Below are 18,708 nucleotides of genomic sequence, written 5' to 3' on the forward strand. Positions count from 1 at the left end.
GGCACATGCGCCGTTGTGCAGCAGCAGCAGATCTCCAGCGGCAGGTGGCGCCAGAGCGCAGCACGCAGCTCCGGCCTTGCCCTGCCTTGCCCCGCGCGCACGCGTCAGGGGCGCAACAAACACGGCTCACCGCGCCGCGCGCGCGTTGCCCCTGTCGGCCTTGGCTGTGCTGTCCTCGGCCGCCGAGTCCCGCGCCTGCTCCCACGCGCCTTGGCCCAGCTCCGCGGAGTGCACGGAGAAAAAAGTGACCGGCCGCGGCGCCGCGCGAATGTGCTTCGCTTACTCGCCAACTTGCCGCTCTTGCCTCACCACACCCACCCGCACCCACGCCATGCCCGCACGCACCGCCACCAAGGCGGCACCCGCACGTGCGGCGTCCGGCTCGTCGGCCAAGCCCGCGCGCAGCGCTGCGGCCGCCGGCGACCTCGTCATGACGATCGACTCGGACGACGACGTCGGGCCCGGCTCCGACGACGAGGAGCTCGCTCTCGCGGGCGCTGCCGCTGACGAGCCCGACTCGGCCGAAGAGGAGGACCTGGCGGCCATCAAGGGCAAGAAGCGCCTCACGGCCCAGCTCTCGAAGCGCGAGAAGATCCGCGAGTCTGTCGCTGGCTCGTCGCGTGCCGGCGCAAAGGGCAAGGGCAAGGCCGACGCGCCCGACGGCAGCGGCCTTGCCGTGAGCCGCGACTTTGAGTTCGACACGGAGGATGCGGGATACGGCACTGGCGCCGGCTGGGACCTGGCGGTGAACGGCGTCAAGGGCAGCCGCGAGCTTGGTGTGAGTACCACCCAAGCGACCGCCCGACAGCGTGAGAGCTGACAACTGTCTGCGCAGGCGAAGCTGAGCGTGGACGACATCATCGAGCGGCGGCGCAAGAGGCTGCCGGAAGTCCTGCTGCCCGCTCCAGAGTCTGAGGACGAGGCAGACGCCGCCGGCAGCGCCAGCGGCGAGGAGCTCGAGAGTGCAGAGGAGGACCTGGAGTTCGCTGGGTTCGGCGACGAGGACGACGAGAGCGATGAAGAGGGCTTCGGCGCCGGCTTGCGCAAGGCCCGAACAGCGCCCGCCGCCGAGGCCGAGGATGACAAGTCAGATGAGGAGGATGAGGAGGATGAGGACGACGAAGACGAGAGCGCAGGCAGCGAGGACGAGTCTGCGTCCGCCGACTCGGCGGACGAAGACTCGGGCGAGGATGAGAGCGACCAAGAGACTGAGGTGCAGAAGGCGCGCAAGGCCGCCTACTTCGCCCAGGAGCCCGAGGCTGCTGCAAAGTCTGGCGGCGCGGCGGATGACGAGGCGCCGAGCTTCGCCGCTCTGGGCCTCTCGCGGCCGCTGTTGCGCGCTCTCGGCGCCATGGGTTTCCACGCGCCGACGCCCATCCAGGCCCGCTCGATCCCGCTGTCGCTTGCCGGCAAGGACATCGTCGCCGGCGCCGTGACTGGCTCCGGTAAGACGGCTGCCTTCATGATCCCGGTGCTGGAGCGTCTCGCGCACCGCGCAAAGGGCCGCGACGAGGCCAAGACGCGCGTCGTCGTGCTCACGCCGACACGTGAGCTGGCGGTGCAGTGTCACGCCGTCGGCAAGGCGCTCGGCCAGTTCATGGACATTCGCTTCTGTCTCGCAGTCGGTGAGTCAGGCTGCGGAGACACACGCACGCGCAGGGTGCTGAGACGCGCTTCCAGGTGGTCTCTCTGTCAAGGCGCAGGAGGCGGAACTCAAGCTCCGGCCCGAGGTCATCATCGCCACGCCGGGTCGTCTGATCGACCACATCCGCAACAGCGCGTCGTTCGGCATCGACGACGTGGAGATCCTCATCATGGACGAGGCGGACCGCATGCTCGAGGAGGGCTTCGCCGCGGAGCTCAACGAGATCGTCCAGGCCACGCCCAAGGGCCGCCAGACGATGCTCTTCTCCGCCACGATGACGGACGACGTCGACGAGCTCGTGCGCCTCAGCCTGCGGCGGCCCGTGCGCCTCTTCGTCGACCCGAAGCGCACCACTGCCGCCAAGCTCATCCAGGAGTTCGTGCGCGTGCGAGGCTCGGGCTCGGCCGGCTCGGCTGCCGAGTTGACGGCAGGCAGCAGCTCGAGCGCTGGCGGCCGGCGGACAGAGGACGAGGCGCGGCCTGCGCTGCTGCTCAGCCTCTGCACACGCACCTTCCGCCACCAGGTCATCATCTTCGTCCGCTCCAAGAAGCTTGCGCACCAGCTCAAGATCGTCTTTGGCCTCGTCGGCCTCTCGGCCGCGGAGCTGCACGGTGACCTGTCGCAGGAGCAGCGTCTGCTGGCGCTGCAGAACTTCCGTGACGGCAAGGTCGACTTCCTGATCGCCACGGACCTTGCCTCGCGTGGTCTCGACATTCGCGGCGTGCAGACGGTCATCAACTACGACATGCCGGCGCAGTTCGAGCAGTACCTGCATCGCGTCGGTCGTACGGCACGTGCAGGCCGCAACGGACGGTGAGTGAAGATAGGCAGGTCAACTCTGTGCGGACACTGACGGCGTGCTGCGCTCCCACAGTGCCGTCACGCTCGTGGGCGAGGCAGACCGAAGGCTGCTCAAGACGGCGCTCAAGCGCTCGCCGGCGTCGCAGGTGAAGCACCGCCTCATCCCGCCGGAGGTCGTGAGCAGCATGATCACGCAGCTCGACGAGCTCAAGGGAGAGGTCGAGGAGGTGATGAAGGAGGAGCGCGAGGAGAAGGCGATGCGCACGGCCGAGATGGAGCTCACCAAGGGCAGCAACATGATCGAGCACCGCGACGAGATCATGAGCCGGCCCAAGCGCACCTGGTTCCAGAGCGAGAAGGACAAGCTCGAGGCGAAGAGTGAGTCGTGACGGAGCGCTAGTCGCCGTATCTGTGCTGACGCGCGATCACATCAGACGTCTCTGCTGCCGACTACGCCGCCAAAGTCGACCCAAAGGAGGCGCAGAAGAAGCGCAAGGCCGACGAGGCGCCGAAGCGCGGCAAGTTCGACGGCCTCTCGCGCAAGCAGAAGCGCAGCAAGATGCTGCGCGAGGAGATTGCCGAGGAGAACCTCCAGCCCATGGTCGACGCCTCGGTGCGCGCCGCCAAGAAGGCGCACCGGCCGCGCGCGATGGGCGAGCCGGAGCCGCCGAAGCGGGCGGACAAGACCAAGACCAAGAAGAAGCGCTCGTCGACGAGCGCACTCAAGGTCGGCAAGCAGGGCGGCGGCTTTGCGCGCGACCTCGGCGAGCGGAGCGGCGAGGCACGCAGCGGTGGCGGAGGCGGGGGCGGCGGAGGCGCTCGCAAGAAGGCTGGCGGCGGCCCGCTCGGGGGCAAGCCAGGCAAGGGCGGCGCCAGGAGCAAGGGCAAGAGCGGCCGCAAGCGCTAGCTCAGGCGTGGCACTCGCTCGTGAGCGCGGAATGGTCATCGTTATTGCCCGGAGACATGCACCGGAGGCGCCGCGCGGTGCCTGCGCCCGTCAAGGGCGGTGCTGGGCCTGGGCTCGGAGGCTGGATACAAGAAGCGAGTCACGGATGCGGAAACAGAGTGAGAGACGTGTGTGAAGACAGGAGGAGACGAGAGAGAGGCTGTGTGGTTCGTTAGTAGGGAGGCAGGGCGCGGGCCGTCGGGAAGCCGGGCGCCGCATGCCAGAATAGGATGTTACTGAGGGCTGTGCGAGAGGGCGATCTGGCCGGCGACGCGCGCGACGAGCTCGTGGAAGCCCTGCTGCTGCTGGGCCGGAGCGTAGCCGTACGGGCCGGGCGGCGCGCCAGAACCGACGTGGGCGTCGGACGCTCCCTGCGCCTGGCCCTGAGGCAGGCCAGCGCCGCCGCCAGACATGCTGGCGAACTGCAGCTGGCGCAGCATGTGCTGCTGCTCGGCGAGGGCGCGCTGATGGTAGAGAAGCGACTGCTCGAGAGCCTGGCGCTGCTGCTGCTGAGCTGCGCCGAGGCCGGAGCCGTTGAGCATCTGCTGAGGCGCTCCGTGCATGGGCGCCACCCAGCCAGCGGGCGTTGCGTACATGTCCGGGCTGCCGCCGAAGGGCATCGGCGGAAGCGCCAGCGAAGCGTGCATCTGCTGCGGGAACGGCATCATGCCGTGCGGAGGGAGCGGGCCGGTGTGCGCCCACTCTGCGCCTCCAAAGTAAGGCGAGCCGGCGTTGGGCATCGGCATCGGCATGCCGCCGGCGAGGCGCGGCGAAGGCGTCGTGTGTGCAGCTGAGGCGAGGTGCGGCGAGACTTGAAGGCGGCCAGCGTCGAAGGAGGTCGGAGCGGGAGGAGCCGTCTGAGCAGTAGCCCGGCCCATGCCGTGCTGGCGGCCGCCCGTGCCGGCAGCGGCAGACATCGCGGTGTCCGGCCGCTGCTGCTTGGGCACTGCGCTCGTGGCGACGGCCAGCGAGTCCTTGGCGCAGTCGAGCAGACGGATCTTCTGCGGGATCGACAGGGCCGCGCACTGGCAGATCTGGAAGAGCAGGCGGTCCAGCGCCTCGCGGAGGCCCTTGACGGCGGTGACTGCGCCGACGCACGTCGTGACGAATTCTGCGAGAAAGAAGGTCAGCTCCGGCAGTGCTTCGTGCCTCTCGCGGCGCAGACTGACCGCTGGCACGTTCAAAGACTGCGTGCGAGTCGTCAGCAAATGTGTCACGAGCGCGCACCCTGCCAACACTCACGCAAGCTGCGCATGTCGGGCGCCAGCGTGACCGGCACGAGACGCATCATCGACGTGAAGTACTCGACGACTTTGAGCGGGCCCTTGAGCTGCGGCGAGCCGTCGCGCAGGAGCTTGAGCACCTCGTGTAGCTGCAGACGAGAGGTCAGGACGATGGAGCGGGGCAGACACGCACGCTAGCACTCACCTCCCACGGCGTAAAGTACACGAACGTGCCGTCGATCGCGTTGTACAGGCGGCATGCACGCGTCGGAAAGATCTCGTCGAGCAGCTCGTCGTCGCTGGCCTGGATGAGGCTGACCGGGCGGCCACAGAGGCGGTGGTTGTTGCGCTTGCGGATCAGCTTCATGGCTGCCTGCTTGTCGCGGCACTCGATGAAGCACGAGTTGGCCGTCTTGCCCGTCGGCAGCTCGATGGGCACGTGGATGGCGTGCGGGATCTGCGCGGCGTCGGGCAGCAGCTCCTCGAAGTCGGGCACCCACTCGAGAATGTCGTTGTACGACGCCGTCCAAGGGATGTTGTCGACGCGCACGACGACCGTGCCGTTGATGCCCTGCCAGTCGTCCTCGTTCTCGAACTCGCTCGCGGAGAAGGCGAACGGCGTGCGAGAGAAGCTGTGCATGTGTTAGCGAGCTGGCACAGCCGGGGCAGCGGGTCTCTCACCTCGTCTGATGGCTCGAGCTCGTCATGGCGCTGTCGCTCATGAGCGCGGTGACGGCCGTCTTGGGTCCCGCAGCGCGCTGTGCGCGATCGTCGTTGATGCTGAACACATCGCTCGAAATACCGTGTTTGCCGAGCGGTGCGGGCTGCGCTGCACCGGCGTCGAGGCGCTGGCCGGAGGAGAGGCTCTTGGTCGAGGCGCCGTCGCCGTACGACACGAAGAACGAGCGGGCGCCGGCGGCCAGCGAGCCTGTCTTGCGAGTCTCTTCAGGCTTGGCGGTCGAGGGCCGAGAGTCCGGGCTAGCATCGGCCGGCGACAGACTAGGCTGAGTCTCGCTGTCGCGCGCCTCGGCCAGAGCCGAGTACTTGTTGTTGCTGCGCGCTGCACGGCTGAGCTCGAGCGCAGCGAGCGTGCCTCCGACGATCTTGCGAGCCGCCAGCCCGCTGGCGTTCTCGCCGAGCTCGAACTGCGGCGTAAGAGGACGGCCGAGGCTGGTGGCGTCGGAGGTGTTGGTCATGTCTGACGCCGTCGAGCCGCTGCGCTCGCGCATGCCGAGCGAGATGCCCTCGACGGGCGTGTGGCACGAGGCGCACGTGTGTTTGCGCGGCGGCGACGTCGAGACCTGGTTGATGCCGCTCGAGGTGCACGTCGGGCACGCGCGGTGGCCGCATGGCTCGAGCGTCGTGAGCACGAGACACAGCGAGCCGCACAGGTCGCACGAGCTCTTCATCGTCGTCTTGGGGCTCGACAGCGACGGGGAGAGACGGCGGAACTCGCCCGCACCAACGGCGGCAGCAACGGCCACGGCCTCCGTGCCGGTCGTGGGCGAGCGGACGATCTGGTCGACGAGCTCCTGGAACGCCAGCAGACTGCCTTCCTCGCCCGGGCTGGCCTCGGCAGAGTCCGTGCTGAGACGGCTAGTGCGGCGCAGGAGGTTGATGTTCGGTCCGCGGCGCGGGCTTGGGCCCGAGAGGCTGGTCTGCGAGATCAGGTTGCCGAGGGCGTCAACGGCCGGGTGGCCGACCGTCATGCGGCGCGTACTTGCGCTGGAGTAGTCGGCCTTGCTGTCCGAGCCACGGCTCATCGCCGCAGCGTAGGCCGACATGGCCTCGCCACCGGAGCCGCCGGCCTGCGAGCGAAGCACACGCTGACTGGTCCAGCGCTCGGGGTTCATGTCGGACGACTTGACGGTGGACGAGGTAAAGACGTCGGGGTCGGCCGCCGTGTTGGTGCGCGCGCGACGCAGCATCGGCGTCTCGCTCGACGTCACGGTGTGCGACTTGGGACGGAGGCCGCTGGCGCTCACGCGGCCGCCGCCGAAGATGCCGAGGCCCTCGGGCGACGGCGGAGGGCTCGACGACGGTGCTTGCACAAGAGGGTGCAGCACGTGGACGCGGCCGGCCGACTTGACGTTGCTGTAGTTGCTGCCGTACGAATCGCGGCTGAGCTCGGCGCTCGAGTCGGCGGCGCTCATGTCGCTGATGCTCAGGTCCGCCGTGTTGTTGCTGCGGCGGCTGCCGTGGCCGGCCTTGTCGTCGTGCATGATGCTGCCGGCCGACGTGTCGGGCGTCGCGCCGAGCGACGAGTCGTGCGTCGAGGCGAAGGAGTGGTCCGGCGTGTCCGCCGTCGAGCGCGAGTTGGTCGTGGCCATCGAATTGTCGTGCTCCGAGTCATCGCCGACGTTGCTCTTCATCGCGAGCTTGCTGAGCGCGGAGCGGCGCGGCTGCTGCGGGAACGAGACTGGCGACGACTCGTAGAGGTTGCTGAGCGACGTGTTCGAGCTGGCGCGCGAGAGCCAGGGCAGCTGCGTGGGACGCGGCGAGCTGGGCAGCTCGAGCGTCGGCGTGCGGGGCGAGAAGGCCGCAGGCGAGTCGTGCGAGGTGCGGTTGAACTGGCCGAGGATGCTGCCGGAGCGGGCGCGCGACATTGAGCCGCGGCCAGACGGGATCGAGAGCGTGGTGCTGCGCGGGCGGTTGAGGTCGAGCTGCGGCTGGATGCCGTCCAGAAGCGACACCTTGGACAGCGCCGAGCCGCTGCGGCTCTTGGAGAGCGGAGCGTGCTGCGGCGAGAGCTGGCGCTGCTTGCCCTTGCCCGTTGAGACCGGCGACTGCAGGCCGTCCAGCTCGCTCGGTGTCAGCTTGCCGAGGTCGACGTAGTCGTGTGCCGGCGAGGTGGGCACGCCCTGCCAAGCAGAGTTCGAGTCCATGCGGAAGCGACGTGCGACGGACGGCGACTCTGTCAGAGCTCAGCGTCAGCATTCGGTCATGAGAGGCGCAGCACCGCGCGTATGCACTCACCAAAGCTGCTCTCGCTGCCGGTGGCTGCGATCCACGCGCGCTCCACCTCGTCGTCGCTCGACGACTCGAGGTCGATCTGCGGCGAGCCGGGACTTGCCACCGTCGGCTTCATGGGCGCCGGCTGCATGGAGGCCTCGAGACGGATGCGCGCATCGCTGGCTGCGCGAGCGCGAGCTCGGCGAGCGAGCAGCACGGCGTCTGAGCCCGCCGAGAGCACGGCAGTGGCGTAGACGGGCTTCTCGAGCGTGTCGAGCGTGAAGGTGCGGTTGACGGGCGTCGTGGGATCAGCCGAGCCGTCGTCGCGAGCAGGCACCTCGAGGGTGGGAGGCGACAGTGCCGAGCGCTCCAGGCGCAGAGGAGCGGGCGCCATCGTGAACGTGTTGCGAGGCGGCGAGACTGACACTGCGGGACGAACATTTAGACGTCGCGGTCGAAGATCATGGCGGCAGACGAGACTCACCACAGGTCTCGAGAGGATCCGCACGCGTGTGAAAGGAAGGGAGAGGCGAGGGGAGAGCCTGAGGCAGGCGTGAAATGGAGAGGTGCTAGGCCGCAGGGCCCAGCGAAGGTGAGGAGTGAAGGAGGAGAGTCGGCCACTGCCGTAGAGCAGCGAGTCGAAGCGAGAGGAAGAGGGAAGCGACGAGGAAAGAGCCTGAGATGATCCGCCTGGAGAATGAGTCCGCCACGAGACGAAGAGGAAGGGAGAAGGGCGCGCCCGAGGGTGGAAAGGCACGCAAAGGAGGAGGAGAGGAGGAGAGCTGAAGGAGAAAGGCCCAAGAGGAGGAGCGCCGGAGTGCGGCTTACGCTTAGAGAGCTGGACGAGGAGCGGAGCAGAGGAGCGAGAGCGAGAGGCGGCGCTCTTATAGGGGTGCGAGCGCTGCGCAGCGACGGCGCACGCCACCGCTGTCGTCGACGACGCTCACTCATCCTGCGCCGCCACTCACATCCCGCTGCTCTTGCTGGCCTGCCGTAAGCTGGCAGCGATCACAAGCGTGCGAAGGCAGCACAAGCGCCGGCACCTCGGCTTCGCCCAGCCTTGCCGGCGGCGCAGGAGAGGTGGCTCGCTGGCAGGCCGACGACGAGCACGAGCGCCGCGCCGCCGCGCACCCGCTGCTCGCCGCCCAAAGAAGCGGTGCGCAGCTCGCACACGCCCGATTGGGCATGCCTGATACGTGGCGTGCGCAGCGTGCTGACCTCCTTGCTCGGCGCCGAAGCGGCTCGTGCTCGCCCGAAGCAGATGGTCGCCCAAGGAGGCAGCGGAGCGACACGAGCGGCTGCGGCGAGAGGGGCGCTGCTCGACGGCGAGGCGCAGCGCGAGAGAGCCGGACGAAGCCGCGGAACCAGCCGCAGCTGGGCGGGCAGCACCCTCTCTCGGCACCCGGACTGCGCGACCTGCCCAAAGGAGCCGTGCTGCGCGGCGTGTCGCCTGCGCCGGCGATGGCGCTGCCGCCTGATGCTGGCCATCTCCCTCGTGGCTGCGCAGCCGGCGAGACGTCGCTGCTCCTCATCGCATAGCGCATGGTGCTGCTGCCTCATAGCTGACTGCCGCGACGGGCGCTGCGCTGTAGACGAGCGGCAGCGCAAGCTTAACGCTGCGGCCGGGCCGGGCGAGAAGGACACCTTACGCTGCCGCCGCGCTTGCGGCATCGTGGTGCTTGTCACGTCGGGCCGAGGAGCCGCCGCTTGCTCTCCTGCTCATCTCGTCCAAGGCGGCATCCCGCTGAGTTGCTGCGGCGGACAGGCTTGCCTCATCGAGCCGTGTGTATGTGGTTGCGCGAACCCCTTGCGCAGCGCGGCCGCAGCTCGAGCGTTTTGCGGGGGAGAGTGACGCGACGCGACCGTCACGTGCGCGCCTGGACCGGCAGCTCCGCCGCAAGCGGCCAGCGGCGCCAAGTGGAGCAGGCTGCTCGGACCACTGCGCTGCTACAAGTACCTTCCGCACCACCACGCCGGCCAGCGACCCACAGCGCAGCGGAGCGCCACCATCCTCTCCGTTCATTCAGCGCACCCAGTCCCGGACATCCCTCGGCCCGCCATGTCGGCGCCCGACCGGACGCGTCTGCGCTCCACGCTCTCCACGCTCCTCTCGCAGGCGCACGAGCGCAGCGTCGCGCTGCGGCTTGCGCCCTCGGCACCATCCCTCACACGACCCATCACAAGGGCACTGCCGGCTTTCCTGGCGGGCCTGCATGCACTGCCGCGCGATGATGAGAGGCAGAGCCTCATGGCTGGCTGGGAGCGCGTGAGGACACTGCTGGAAGAGGACGAGGAGGGCAGACAGATTGCGCTTGATGCTATGGCCATGTGAGTAAGCTGGACGTGACACCTGAGCAGGAGAGTGAGGTGCGGCTGCGCGCATATGCATATTGGGTGCTAGTCCGGCCACGTCTCTGCGCATGGCTTCGAGCGATAGCTGGGCCACGTTTGCAGGAGCGCCGGACTCGTGCTGTGCCCCGGCGGATCCCCTCTGACACCTGCCTGCGCTCGACAGATACGAAGCATCCGACGACGAGCCGCCGCTTGCCTCGTCAAATCCTCTCGAGTCCTCGCCCTACGGCGATGAGCCCTATCGGGATGAGCCCTCTCCGCCGCCAGACGTGAGCGCGTCAGCACGCACGGCGCTGTACCAGTCGCAGCAGAGCGAGATGGCAGCGCAAGACGGGCAGCTCGACGCATTGAGTCTGAGCATTGCGCGGCAGCGCGAGCTGGGCATCCAGATGGGCGACGAGCTCGAGCTGCATGGGCAGCTGCTCGAGGAGATGGACACCGCTGTCGATAGCACGGCCAACCGCCTCGGCCGCGCACAAGGGCGCATGGACACGCTCGAGCGCAGCCTCAAGCAGAACAGTGAGTGTCGCCTCGAATGCGCCCCATGCGCTGGCTCCTTACGCCCGCCGCCCGCCAGCCTCGTCCTACGTCATCGGCATGCTCATCGTCAGCCTCATCCTCATCATCTACTTCTTCAAGTAGCGCCTTCTCCTCTGTCCTGCCCGCTCGCTCTCCGTCACGCTCTGCTCTGTATTGTATCTGCTCTAGTCATTGATCTCCATTCATCCCCTCTCGCTGCACACGCGCTACTTGTACCAGTCGAGGATGTAGCGGATGCGCGGCTTGACGCTCTCCGGGATGGCCTCTGGCCGCGTCATGATGCTGAAGCGCATCGAGCCGCGGATCGCCTTGACGGCCTCGCAGTCGTCGTTCTTGACGAGCTCGTTGATCGGGTTCACGAGCGCGGCCGTGACCTTCTGCGAGGCGGCGACATTGGCCACGAGGCAGGCGACGACCTCGGCAACATGCACCGAGCCCTCGGCAGGCCGCCAGGCATCGTAGTCGGTCGCTGCAGCGCGGCGCTGTCAGAGCTCCGCCCGCTATACACAGCACACAGGCAGGCAGACTCACCCGTCGCAATGAGCACGTAGCTGATCTCGGCCTCGCGCGCCAGCTTGGCCTCGGGCAGCGCACTCATGTTGATGAGGTCGCCGCCCCATGCGCGGTACATGAGGCTCTCGGCACGCGTGCTGAACGCCGGGCCCTCCATGCACACGGCCGTCTTGTCGCCGTGCACCTTGACGTTGGGCTCCTCCTTTGCCAGCGTCTCGCGCACGCTGCAAGCTCGCATGAGCGCCATGCTCGGCCAACAGCAGCAGCAGCAGCGGCAACTCACATCTTCTCCACCTGCGGGCGCAGGATCTCATCGAAAGGGTCGCCGAACATGGCGTGCGCCACGACGCCAGCGTCCTTGCCCTCGCCAAAGAAGGTAGCGCGACGCACGCCCTTGGTGCGGTCGATGATCTGGCTGGGCACGACAAAGTCACGCGGCGCAATCTCCTCGCGCAGCGAGCCGACGGCGCTGAAGGCCAGGATGGCACGCGCGCCGATCCACTTGAGCGCCGCAATGTTGGCGCACACGGGCACGCCCGACGGCGTGATGCTGTGCGTCAGGCCGTGGCGCGCGAGGAAGGCGACGTGCACGCCCTGCGCGTTGCGCGCGATGGTGAGCGGCGACGAGGGGAAGCCCCAGGGCTGCGAATGGAGTGAGCCGGGTGTTGCTGCCGCCAAGGCGCACGTGCTGCACCCACCGTCTCGGGGTTGACGCTGCCGATGATCTCGAAGCCCTCGAGCTTGTAGATGCCCGAGCCACCAATGATGCCCACGCGGATGTTCCACTGCGCCAGCTGCGCCAGGAAGCTGGCCTCGTTGGGGTTGAACTCGGTCATGCTGGAGCGGGTGCGGGAGGTGTGAGGGTGAGTGGGCAGGCCCGGTGCCGGCAGGAAGAAGCGAGACACAGCCGGCCGCGCCGCTCTCTCGCCTCGCTCTCGCAACCTTCCGCTCCGGCGGCACGCACACCGCGGGCACCGGACCGCCTGCCCGCCCGCACCTCCTCGGCCGTCCACTTGACGCTTCGCACGCGCAGCACCGCCAGCACCTCAGATCCAGCAGCGAGCACACCAGTCGCTTCTTCTCAGTGACTCGCCTCGCAGTGCCATGCTGCAGCGAGGATCTGCCTCCTCCTCGCCATGGACCCCCGAGGCTTCTTGGCACGTGCGGCCGCGCTAAATTTCAGGACGAGCCGTCAAGGCGGCCCGACACCGCTTGCGTGCTGCCGTGCCTGAAGCGCAGGCAGCTCGGATGTCGCTTTCGGCGCTGGGCTGCAACGGCCGCACCCCTCACGCCCGCGCCCGCGACGAGCGCTGCAGCTCGGCATCCGGCGCCGCCGCGCCGTGCGCCGCCACGGCTTGGCTTGGCCGTGCTCCTGTGCCGCCGCGGCGCCGCCTCGGTGCGGGCCGCGTCGCGTGGGCGCGCCGTGCGACCGCTGCGGCTCGCGCACCGCCTGCGCCTCCCGCCCGACGCGTTACGCCCAAGCCGCCATCCCATCAAGCAAAGGTCATCGCCTGTCATCCTCAAGCCGCAAGGACACCTAGCAGCACAGCTGCATCACTTCAGACGCTCCCACGGCTGCGCACTCGCCTCTGCGGCGGCCCATTGCCAAGCCCGGCGCCTGCGCCAGCGCGATTGCGAGAAAACATCCCGCACGCTGCTTTCGCATCGCCTCTCTTGTTCTCGGGCGCTTTTAGTCGCCCTTGCTTCCCCTCTCCAAGCTCTCTGCTGCAAACTTGTCGCCTGCTGAGCTGCGCACCGGCCGCAAATGCAAGGACGGCCACGCAAGGACCGCTTCGTGGCGCCCAGCCAGGACGGTGAGCCATGCTTGTTGCCCTACCAGCTCTGCGCTTGTTGACATCCGCTGCTTCGCTTCTTTGCCGCAGAGATACAGCTGTGGCACAAGATCCGCGCCTCACTACGAGTGCTCGAGACGCTGCGCACCGACAACATCGCGACGCAGACCGAGCTTGTCGCTGTGCGATCACGCCTGGCTGCGGCTGTCGCGGCCGAGGCACACAATGGCGCCTCGACGAGCCAGCGCGATGCCCAGGCCAGCAAGGCCAAGCAGGAGATGCGCAGCCTGTACAACGACCTGAAGAGGAGAGCTGAGGAGGAGGAGAAGTCAGTGACAGGCACGCAGGCCACGTGTAAGGCCACGCAGCTGACCTCGTGTCTCTTCACGCAGGAACCTCGATCAGACACTCGAGAACATATCTGTGCTCACAGCCTTGCGAGGAGGCGCCGACGATGGTGCGCTGCTCTGCTTCTGTTTGTGTGGCATCTGCTGACCTGTGTGCTCGACAGATGCCAAAGACGGGCGCAGCGTGCAGCGCAAGAAGCGGCGCATTGACGGCGGCAGTGCTTCGCCTCGCACCTCGCCGTCCCTCACGCCTGCACCCGCGCCATCACCTGCTCCACGAGCTGCGCTGAAAGCGACAAATGCCGTCGTGGACGCCACGCCCAACAAGGCACGAGGCGCCGCCACACCCGGCGGCCGCAGCAGCGGCACGAGCTACATGGACCCAGCCAAGGCGCGGCGCGAAGTGCTGCAAGGCCAGCTGCCGCTGACGCCTGGGCGCAAGGTGGCCTTTCGTCAGCCGAGCAAGGCGAAGACCACGACGGGCGGCACGGCCGTCAGCAGCAGTGGTCCGACGCAGGCGCCCGCGCCGGACGAGGAGGGCGAGACGTGGATCATGGCCATCGTCAAGGAGTGCATCAACAACGACCGCAACCGGTGTGTCTCGGCGGCCAGAGTCTTTTGTGCTGCTTGCTCACTTGCTCTGCCGCGCAGCTACGTCGTCGTCGATGCCGAGGACGTGGATGGCCCGTGAGTTGCGTGCGCATCGCGAGGCAGACTCGGCTGCTGACCCTGTCGCCGGCCTGACAGCAAGTACAACACGACGCTCAAGGCCATCGTGCCGCTGCCCGAGAGCCTCTCAACGCTGCCGACGGAGGACTACCGGCCCGGCTCGATTGTGCTCGGCCTCTACCCCGACACGTCGTGCTTCTACAAGGCCAAAGTCATCCGCGGCGGGCCAGGCCTGAATGGCCGGCAAATTTCTGCCAAGGTGCGCTTGCCCTGCTGCACGCCGCCGCACCATCGCTGACACTGCTGGCGCACAGCTCAAGAGCCGCACCCAGGAGATGCTCGCCAAGACGTACGAGCTGCAGTTCGAGGAGGACGGCGGCCTGGTGCACAGCGTGCCGGCCAGCCTCGTCGTCGAGCGGCCGTAGCGCGCGCACTCGCCTTGCCAGTGTCTTTCTCTCTCGGTGCTGCCACTCGCCCCTGCTTCTGCTGCTCTAATGCTATAGCTGCCTCGCACGGACGTCAGACGCCATCTGCTGTTAGGAGCTGCATTGCGGTCGACGCGCACGGCAGTCCCGGGTGAGGGTGATGGCCAAGAAAGTGTACATGTGATGCCGAGCTAGAGAACGAGAAGTGGGATGGACCGCGCACACGGGAGAGCGTGCGTGCGTTTTACTTCTGCGCGGCAATGCGGGCCTGCAGGCGCAGGTTCTTCTCGAGGGGGCCGTGGTTGTTGATGTACTGCAGGTAGCAGCCGTCCTTGAGGATGCGGTTGTCGGCCTTGGCCTGCTGGTACTCGGAGCGCATCATGTTGGTGAAGCCGTGGCGCTTCGAGATGATGATCTTCTGGCGGCCGGCGAACTTGTAGCGCGAGCGGCGCAGCGCCTCGATGACGACGGCGCGGTTCGAGTCACGCGTGCGCACCGACAGGAGGACCTGGCCGATGTCGACACGGGCGACCGTGTCGTACGGCTTGCCGTAGGCGCCACGCATACCGGTCTGAAGTCTGCAAGCGGAGTGCGGTCAGCACCAGGTCGACAGTCTACGCACGAATCTCTGCCAGTCCCGCCATCGCGCGCTCTCTCCTGACGTCTCTGTCTCGAGGCCTCTCCTCTCACGACGCTACTGTCCGTGCTGCGCCACTGGACACGCAGTCCGCGAGCCTTCCCTCCCCCTGATGCCTGTGCTTCGCCCTTCTCGCATGCCCTCAATGCTCACCTATCAGCACCGGCGCAGGACAGCATCTTGTTGATGCGGATGACGTGGAAGGGGTGGACGCGGACGCGCAGGTGGAACGAGTCCTTGCCCGACGTCTTGGTGATGTACTTGTTGGCGCAAATACGGGCAGCCTCGAGCGCCTCAGACGTGATCTGCTGGTGCTCGTCGCACACCATGTGCGCGCAGAAGGGGAAGTCGTCGACCGAGGCCTTCTTGCGGCCGAGATCGTAGATGCGGATCTGGAAGCGGCGACAGCGTCAGCATCGGCTGAGACCCTGTTCGCGACGCCGGGCTTGACGTGCGGCCACTTCATCTGTCCAGCCGGGCCTGCTCGGCGCACGAGCCAGCACTCTCTTTGGCCCTGTCTGCGCCTGGTTCTTCGCCACCCTCGGCTGCCTCGCTATCGATCTTGCGCCCTCTGCCATGTCACGCCTTCTCTTCTGCCACGCTGCCCACCTGACCCGGTCCTGCTGCTCACCTTCGGGTCCGGCACACCACGGTTGTAGCGCGACTTGGGGAACGGCTTGTTCTTGCAGTCTGAACGCGCACGTGTGAGCGCTGCGTCTTCACGCCAGACAGCTACAGGGCAACTCACAGCGGTAGCAACGAGCGGGACGGCGACCCATCTGCAAGAGCGAGAACAAGCGCCGTGCGTCAGCGACTGACCAGACTGTCGACAGCATATCGCTCCACCGCCGCTGCGCCGACGCCGAGCGCTGCTCTGCGCTATCTAACGGGGTGCCGGGTGCGAGGTGCATGCCGCGAGAGCAGTCCTTCTCGCTGGCCAGCCTCGACCGGCCCTCAAGACCACCCGGCGGCATGACGTGTATGCGAGCAGCATCTCTGTGCGGCGAGCGTGGCGGCGAGCGGTGCGGGCATGCGTGGCATGCTCACTTTTACGACTTGCGGGGGGGTAAAGGGGGTGGTGGTGGCACGGGATGGCGACGCGCGCAGCGGTGGTCTTGAGGCGAAGCTGTCGGCGCGCGCAATACAACTGCGCAGTTGTATTCGGGCGCGCGAAGGTGAAGCCGCGCGCTTCAGCTTTTGCCACGTGGCGTGACTCGCCGCGCGCGGCGGCCGCCGCGGAGGCGCCTGCTGCGGCGCCGCAGCAACGCCCGCGCGCCGCCCCTTAAGTCCGAGCGCTGCTCCGGCCGCAAGCCGCCCTCCCTACCCCGCGGCGCCTCAGCTCCACCCCGCCTCGCCTCGCTCGCAACGCCGCTCGCATCAGCTGTGCCGCAAAGCGCTTACGCGGCCTCAGAGAGAGAGCAAGGGTCGTTCTTCGCAGTTCTGCAGGTGGAGCGGCCCCGGCCGGCAGTGGGGCTCCGCCGAACAGCGCCGCCGAGACAGTGACTCGCGCTGACTCGCGCGGCGTGGCTTGGGTGCTGGGTGGGGCGAGGCCAGCAACAGACACAGCCTCCGCGAATCAGAACAGCGTGGCCTCTTGTGTTGGCAGCGAGCCATGCCCTGATGAGTCACAGCAAGCCCTGATGAGTCGCAGACGAGCTGCCGTAGCGCTCAAGCCGCCCTCGAGCAGAATCATCAATGGTGCGCTGGCTGCCGCTGCCGAGTCGTGTCTGCCCAGCTGCGCTCTCGATGCACATGAAGTCTGCCGCGGCTCCCAACGACGAGCTCGCAGCCCTGCAGGCTGACTCCCTTCGCGGCCCGAGATCTCCTGATGTGAACCTCCGTCGTCGATGTCGCGCCGCACGCCAGACGGCGCCATGCGAGACGCGACGCCTCGCGGGGCAACCTGCGCTGAGCGCTGCTGAGCTTCCGGCAAACTCAGCAGACCACATTTGACTGATCAAGCAGCGCGTTCTAGCATTGAGCCGGCTGCCTGTGCGCACTCGAATCAGACCGCAGCCTGGGCTGCGATGAGCACGGCGCTCGAGAAGGCGAGCGTGCGGCGTGCATGGGAGCAACTGCATTCTGGCGTTGCCAGCGACGTCCAACGGCCTGCTGCGCTGGCAACGGCCTCGTGCCCGTGAGATCGCTTCGTGCTGCCGCTGCCGTTGCCCTGGGTAAACCTGATGGCCGCTGCTGAGAGAAGCTCGTGCCGCCTTGGCCGAGCGGGAAGGCATGAATGGCCTATTCGGCTCCCACGGGCGCATCGGCGCTCGGGACGAGCGGCACAGCAGCCGGCGAGCTCCCCTGCATCTGCATGGGAGCGGGCGTGGGCGGCAGGAGCGCACGGTGGTGCATGCTAGCTTGGCGGCGAAGTCGAGAGCGAGGAGACGACACCTCCAAGGCAGCTCGACGGCGCCTTCTTCTCGCCGAAGGCTCGTCGAGCCTGCACCGGAGGCTCGGCGCTGCGTCGCTTCGCGTGGATGCGCTCCTCCGTTCGCACGCCAGCCAAGGGGCTCCTGAAACCTCTGGCACGTCTGATGCTGCAACGCACGCGACGCTCGACGCTGCTGCCTCACATGCCGCTGTCGCTGCGCCGTGCTGCTGTGCTGCTCTGTGCCCCGCCCGCGTCTCGGACTGGCGATCGGCGCGACGCGGGCGGAGCCTGCTGCTGGGATGTCGCCCTCTGCCTCGGCGCGCGAGGCAGCAGCGCAGGAGACGCATCGCAGCACAAACCGCAGGACAGGAGAGCTGCACGCGAAACCAGAGGAAGGGGGCACTCCGGCTCCGACGAGCGCGGGTGTGCACCACGAGGGCGAGATGCAGCACCTCGACAGCGACGGCGTCCTGCATGCTGCGTCTCTTTCTGCACACCTCCTGCGCTGCTGCCTGCACTCGCGTTCGACAGCGCTGCGGCCGTCTGGCATGCTGCAGTCAGAGCAGGCGCAGCTGCAGCGTCACAGAGGGCGGACGTTGAGCCGGCTGAGCACGGCTTGGCCAGCCCGCAGCCGCTCGCCCACACAGTCGCGGTGGCTGCTTACGCTTCTCTCGTGCGAGCTGCCTGCCTGGGCGCTGCAGCCCAGACGCAGGGCGCTGCAGCTGCGGGTTCGCTGCAGGGCTTGGATTCCAGCGACCCTCGGCGCGCCACTCATCTGAGCGCAGCAGGTAATTCTTGGCCTCCTGCTGGCAGCGTGCGAGGAGAAGAGGCCGGCGTGGTGGCGCAGAAGGGGCGCTGAGGAGGAAGGAGCGACGACGAGGTGGAGCGAGCTAGGCGCCGCGCCATGATGCGCCGATGGAACGCCCTCCACGCCCGCGGCGCGCGTCGACAGACGAGGTGCCGGAGAATAGCGTGGGCGGCTCGTTCCCACATGGGCCCAGCAGGAGCACAGATGCAGCAGCACCCAGCGCAGCACCGCAGCAGCGCAGCAGCACCCGGGTGCAGGGCAAGAAGCGGCCAGCGCACACGCAGGCACCGACGCTGAGCGTGCAGGCAGGCGGCAGCTGCCGCTGCTGTTCGCATCTCTGCAGCGTCAGACGCTGCGCGCTGCGGCTGCCGTGCTGCGATGCGCGCTGCTGCGCCAGCTTGGCCCAGCTGCAGCGGCTCGGCGGCCGCTGGGTTTACGTGACCGACGACCGACGGGCGGCGAGGCCGCTGCTGCCGTGCCCGCCGTGCTTGTGCCGCCTGCTGCAGGCTCTCACGTCACGTCCGGCCGCGCGCGACGAGCCGAGGAGCGCAGCGAGCCGCGCACCGCGCAACGACGGCGCCACGCCATCCTCGACTTTTGCGTGTCCTCGCTGCCCGCTGCTTCACCATCTCAGCGCCCTCGCCGCACCACCCGCCGCTGCCCACCACCTCGTTTCCGTCGTC

At 67.9% G+C, this 18,708-nt stretch overlaps 8 protein-coding genes across 8 annotated transcripts; 3 read left to right on the forward strand and 5 right to left on the reverse strand.

The window, feature by feature from the left end:
* The first annotated feature begins 309 nt into the window (after nt 1–309).
* Nucleotides 310–3,534, forward strand: FA09DRAFT_343685 (DEAD-domain-containing protein). The gene is made up of 5 exons (XM_025744611.1): nt 310–778; nt 836–1,625; nt 1,681–2,458; nt 2,520–2,824; nt 2,881–3,534. The coding sequence occupies exons 1-5, from the start codon at nt 332–334 to the stop codon at nt 3,351–3,353; spliced, it is 2,793 nt and encodes a 930-aa protein (XP_025597419.1). The 5' UTR covers nt 310–331; the 3' UTR covers nt 3,354–3,534.
* FA09DRAFT_62124 (hypothetical protein) lies at nt 3,399–8,141 on the reverse strand. The gene is made up of 6 exons (XM_025745744.1): nt 8,052–8,141; nt 7,592–7,993; nt 5,297–7,529; nt 4,821–5,247; nt 4,635–4,764; nt 3,399–4,579 (listed from the first exon to the last, which is right to left on the reverse strand). The coding sequence occupies exons 2-6, from the start codon at nt 7,959–7,961 to the stop codon at nt 3,444–3,446; spliced, it is 4,296 nt and encodes a 1,431-aa protein (XP_025597420.1). The 5' UTR covers nt 7,962–7,993; nt 8,052–8,141; the 3' UTR covers nt 3,399–3,443.
* Nucleotides 8,142–9,516: 1,375 nt separating this feature from the next.
* FA09DRAFT_62184 (hypothetical protein) lies at nt 9,517–10,112 on the reverse strand. Its single transcript, XM_025745745.1, has one exon. It carries the CDS (start codon nt 9,987–9,989, stop codon nt 9,591–9,593), a length of 399 nt encoding a protein of 132 aa, XP_025597421.1. The 5' UTR covers nt 9,990–10,112; the 3' UTR covers nt 9,517–9,590.
* Nucleotides 10,113–10,206: 94 nt separating this feature from the next.
* On the forward strand, nt 10,207–10,561 carry FA09DRAFT_299013 (hypothetical protein; the record flags this gene model as incomplete). The annotated part of the gene is made up of 2 exons (XM_025740268.1): nt 10,207–10,438; nt 10,497–10,561. Coding segments are annotated over 2 exons (297 nt in total), but the record flags the coding sequence as incomplete, so codon positions are not given.
* A 60-nt stretch (nt 10,562–10,621) lies between these two features.
* Nucleotides 10,622–12,209, reverse strand: FA09DRAFT_361433 (Methylthioadenosine phosphorylase). Its single transcript, XM_025745355.1, has 5 exons — nt 12,041–12,209; nt 11,671–11,809; nt 11,256–11,614; nt 10,991–11,196; nt 10,622–10,928 (listed from the first exon to the last, which is right to left on the reverse strand). Exons 1-5 carry the CDS (start codon nt 12,076–12,078, stop codon nt 10,666–10,668), a joined length of 1,005 nt encoding a protein of 334 aa, XP_025597423.1. The 5' UTR covers nt 12,079–12,209; the 3' UTR covers nt 10,622–10,665.
* A 528-nt stretch (nt 12,210–12,737) lies between these two features.
* FA09DRAFT_350038 (hypothetical protein) lies at nt 12,738–14,328 on the forward strand (the record flags this gene model as incomplete). The annotated part of the gene is made up of 7 exons (XM_025744818.1): nt 12,738–12,786; nt 12,856–13,093; nt 13,158–13,222; nt 13,277–13,706; nt 13,764–13,799; nt 13,860–14,040; nt 14,096–14,328. 7 exons carry the CDS (start codon nt 12,738–12,740, stop codon nt 14,204–14,206), a joined length of 1,110 nt encoding a protein of 369 aa, XP_025597424.1. The 3' UTR covers nt 14,207–14,328.
* Nucleotides 14,226–15,911, reverse strand: FA09DRAFT_330784 (putative RPL10-60S large subunit ribosomal protein L10). Its single transcript, XM_025742745.1, has 4 exons — nt 15,592–15,911; nt 15,475–15,533; nt 14,997–15,235; nt 14,226–14,784 (listed from the first exon to the last, which is right to left on the reverse strand). The coding sequence occupies exons 1-4, from the start codon at nt 15,620–15,622 to the stop codon at nt 14,451–14,453; spliced, it is 663 nt and encodes a 220-aa protein (XP_025597425.1). The 5' UTR covers nt 15,623–15,911; the 3' UTR covers nt 14,226–14,450.
* Nucleotides 15,912–16,120: 209 nt separating this feature from the next.
* FA09DRAFT_62305 (hypothetical protein) lies at nt 16,121–18,165 on the reverse strand. The gene has a single exon (XM_025745746.1). The coding sequence runs from the start codon at nt 17,765–17,767 to the stop codon at nt 16,469–16,471; it is 1,299 nt and encodes a 432-aa protein (XP_025597426.1). The 5' UTR covers nt 17,768–18,165; the 3' UTR covers nt 16,121–16,468.
* Between the last annotated feature and the right edge of the window lie 543 nt (nt 18,166–18,708).

Source organism: Tilletiopsis washingtonensis (assembly GCF_003144115.1).
Source record: "Tilletiopsis washingtonensis strain MCA 4186 unplaced genomic scaffold FA09scaffold_14, whole genome shotgun sequence".
NCBI lineage: Eukaryota > Fungi > Basidiomycota > Exobasidiomycetes > Entylomatales > Tilletiopsis > Tilletiopsis washingtonensis.